General features: G+C 47.6%; 1 protein-coding gene across 1 annotated transcript; it reads left to right on the top strand.

Moving 5' to 3' along the window:
• The first annotated feature begins 295 nt into the window (after positions 1-295).
• On the top strand, positions 296-676 carry LOC141631635 (uncharacterized). The gene has a single exon (XM_074444295.1). It carries the CDS (start codon positions 296-298, stop codon positions 674-676), a length of 381 nt encoding a protein of 126 aa, XP_074300396.1.
• Positions 677-1,492: the final 816 nt, after the last annotated feature.

Raw genomic sequence — 1,492 nt, 5'->3', positions numbered from 1 at the left:
AGTGAAAATATATTCATGTGTATTAGTACATATAGTACATATGTATAGAATATTTAGTTAACCATATTAGTGTATATTATGATACGCAGATACGGAAATCCCTTGATTTCCGAGATATGTTTGTTATGTAAATCTTGTACTCTGACTATATATTCATGAATAACAGTATGCAACCCTCAGGGGATTACAATCCAATATGGTATCAGCCTAGGTTTAGCATCAATCCTAAACATACTAGCCGCCACTCTGAACTTGTCGTCTGCCATATTTTTTCGAGCTTCATCCCCAAGCAACCATGACTGGCAACGACACCACCCCTCCTCCCAAACTTCATCCCGTTTACTCGGTCTCCAATATTCAACATAAGGTCCGAGTACTCGATGGTGTCAAAGTCACCTATTCTGCGTGGGTTAAACTATTCAAACTCCACGCACGTGGGTACAAGGTGTTACACCACATCGATGGCACACCTCCGCCGGCTGAAACCGACGCTACCTACTCTGAATGGTGCGAGATCGATGCTCACGTCCTCCAATGGATATATGGGACGCTTAGTGACGATCTTCTTTCCGATGCATCGGAAGACGAATCCACCACCGCTCAAGCATGGAATCGTGTGAAAAATATTTTCACCAACAACAAGGGTGCTAGGCCCGCCTTGGAGAATGAGTTTTGAATCTCAAGCTCGCTGCCATGCCGTCCCTCGAGTCATATTGTCAACGCCTAAAAGAGTTGGCAGGGCAATTAAAGGATGTCGATGCCGCCGTTAGTGATCAACGACTTGTCTTACAACTTGTCCGTGGTCTCCCAAAGGAGTATGATACGACGGCAGCGTATATTAATGTAACAGCCCAAGGTAACCTGCTAACGTGATATTGTCCGCTCTGGGAGACACAACCCCCTCACGGCTTTAAAACGCGTCACATTAGGAAGAGGTAGCCACATGATTATAAACCATGCTTCGTTCCCCTCTTCTACCGATGTGGGAAGGTCACCTTCCCTCCTCCCCAAAGGAGAAGGCGGCGTCCTCGCCGCCACCGGACAGCCCCGCTCGATACCATCATTCGACCCAGGAGTAACTTTGCTAACGTGATATTGTCCGCTCGGGAGACACAACCCCTCACGGCTTTAAACGCGTCACATTAGGAAGAGGTAGCCACATGATTATAAACCATGCTTCGTTCCCCTCTTCTACCGATGTGGGAAGGTCACCTTCCCATATCGGTAGAAGAGGGGAACGAAGCATGGTTTATAATCATGTGGCTACCTCTTCCTAATGTGACGCGTTTTAAAGTCGTGAGGGGGTTGTGTCTCCAGAGCGACAATATCACGTTAGCAAAGTTACCTGGGTCTATTAATTAATCGAACATTGCCCACATTCGCCGCCGCTTGCGGATGCTTGAACTCGAGCAACAACGTCATGCCACACGTGACGAGCCCTGCTCGCCTTGGCCGCTCCTTCTTCCCTTGATATTGAGACTCCTGATGAGTC

The sequence above is a fragment of the Silene latifolia genome, chromosome 1 (genome assembly GCF_048544455.1).
Source record: "Silene latifolia isolate original U9 population chromosome 1, ASM4854445v1, whole genome shotgun sequence".
NCBI classification, from domain to species: domain Eukaryota; kingdom Viridiplantae; phylum Streptophyta; class Magnoliopsida; order Caryophyllales; family Caryophyllaceae; genus Silene; species Silene latifolia.
The sequence above is the reverse complement of the archived record's forward strand: the minus strand, read 5'-3'. Positions and strand labels throughout refer to the sequence as shown.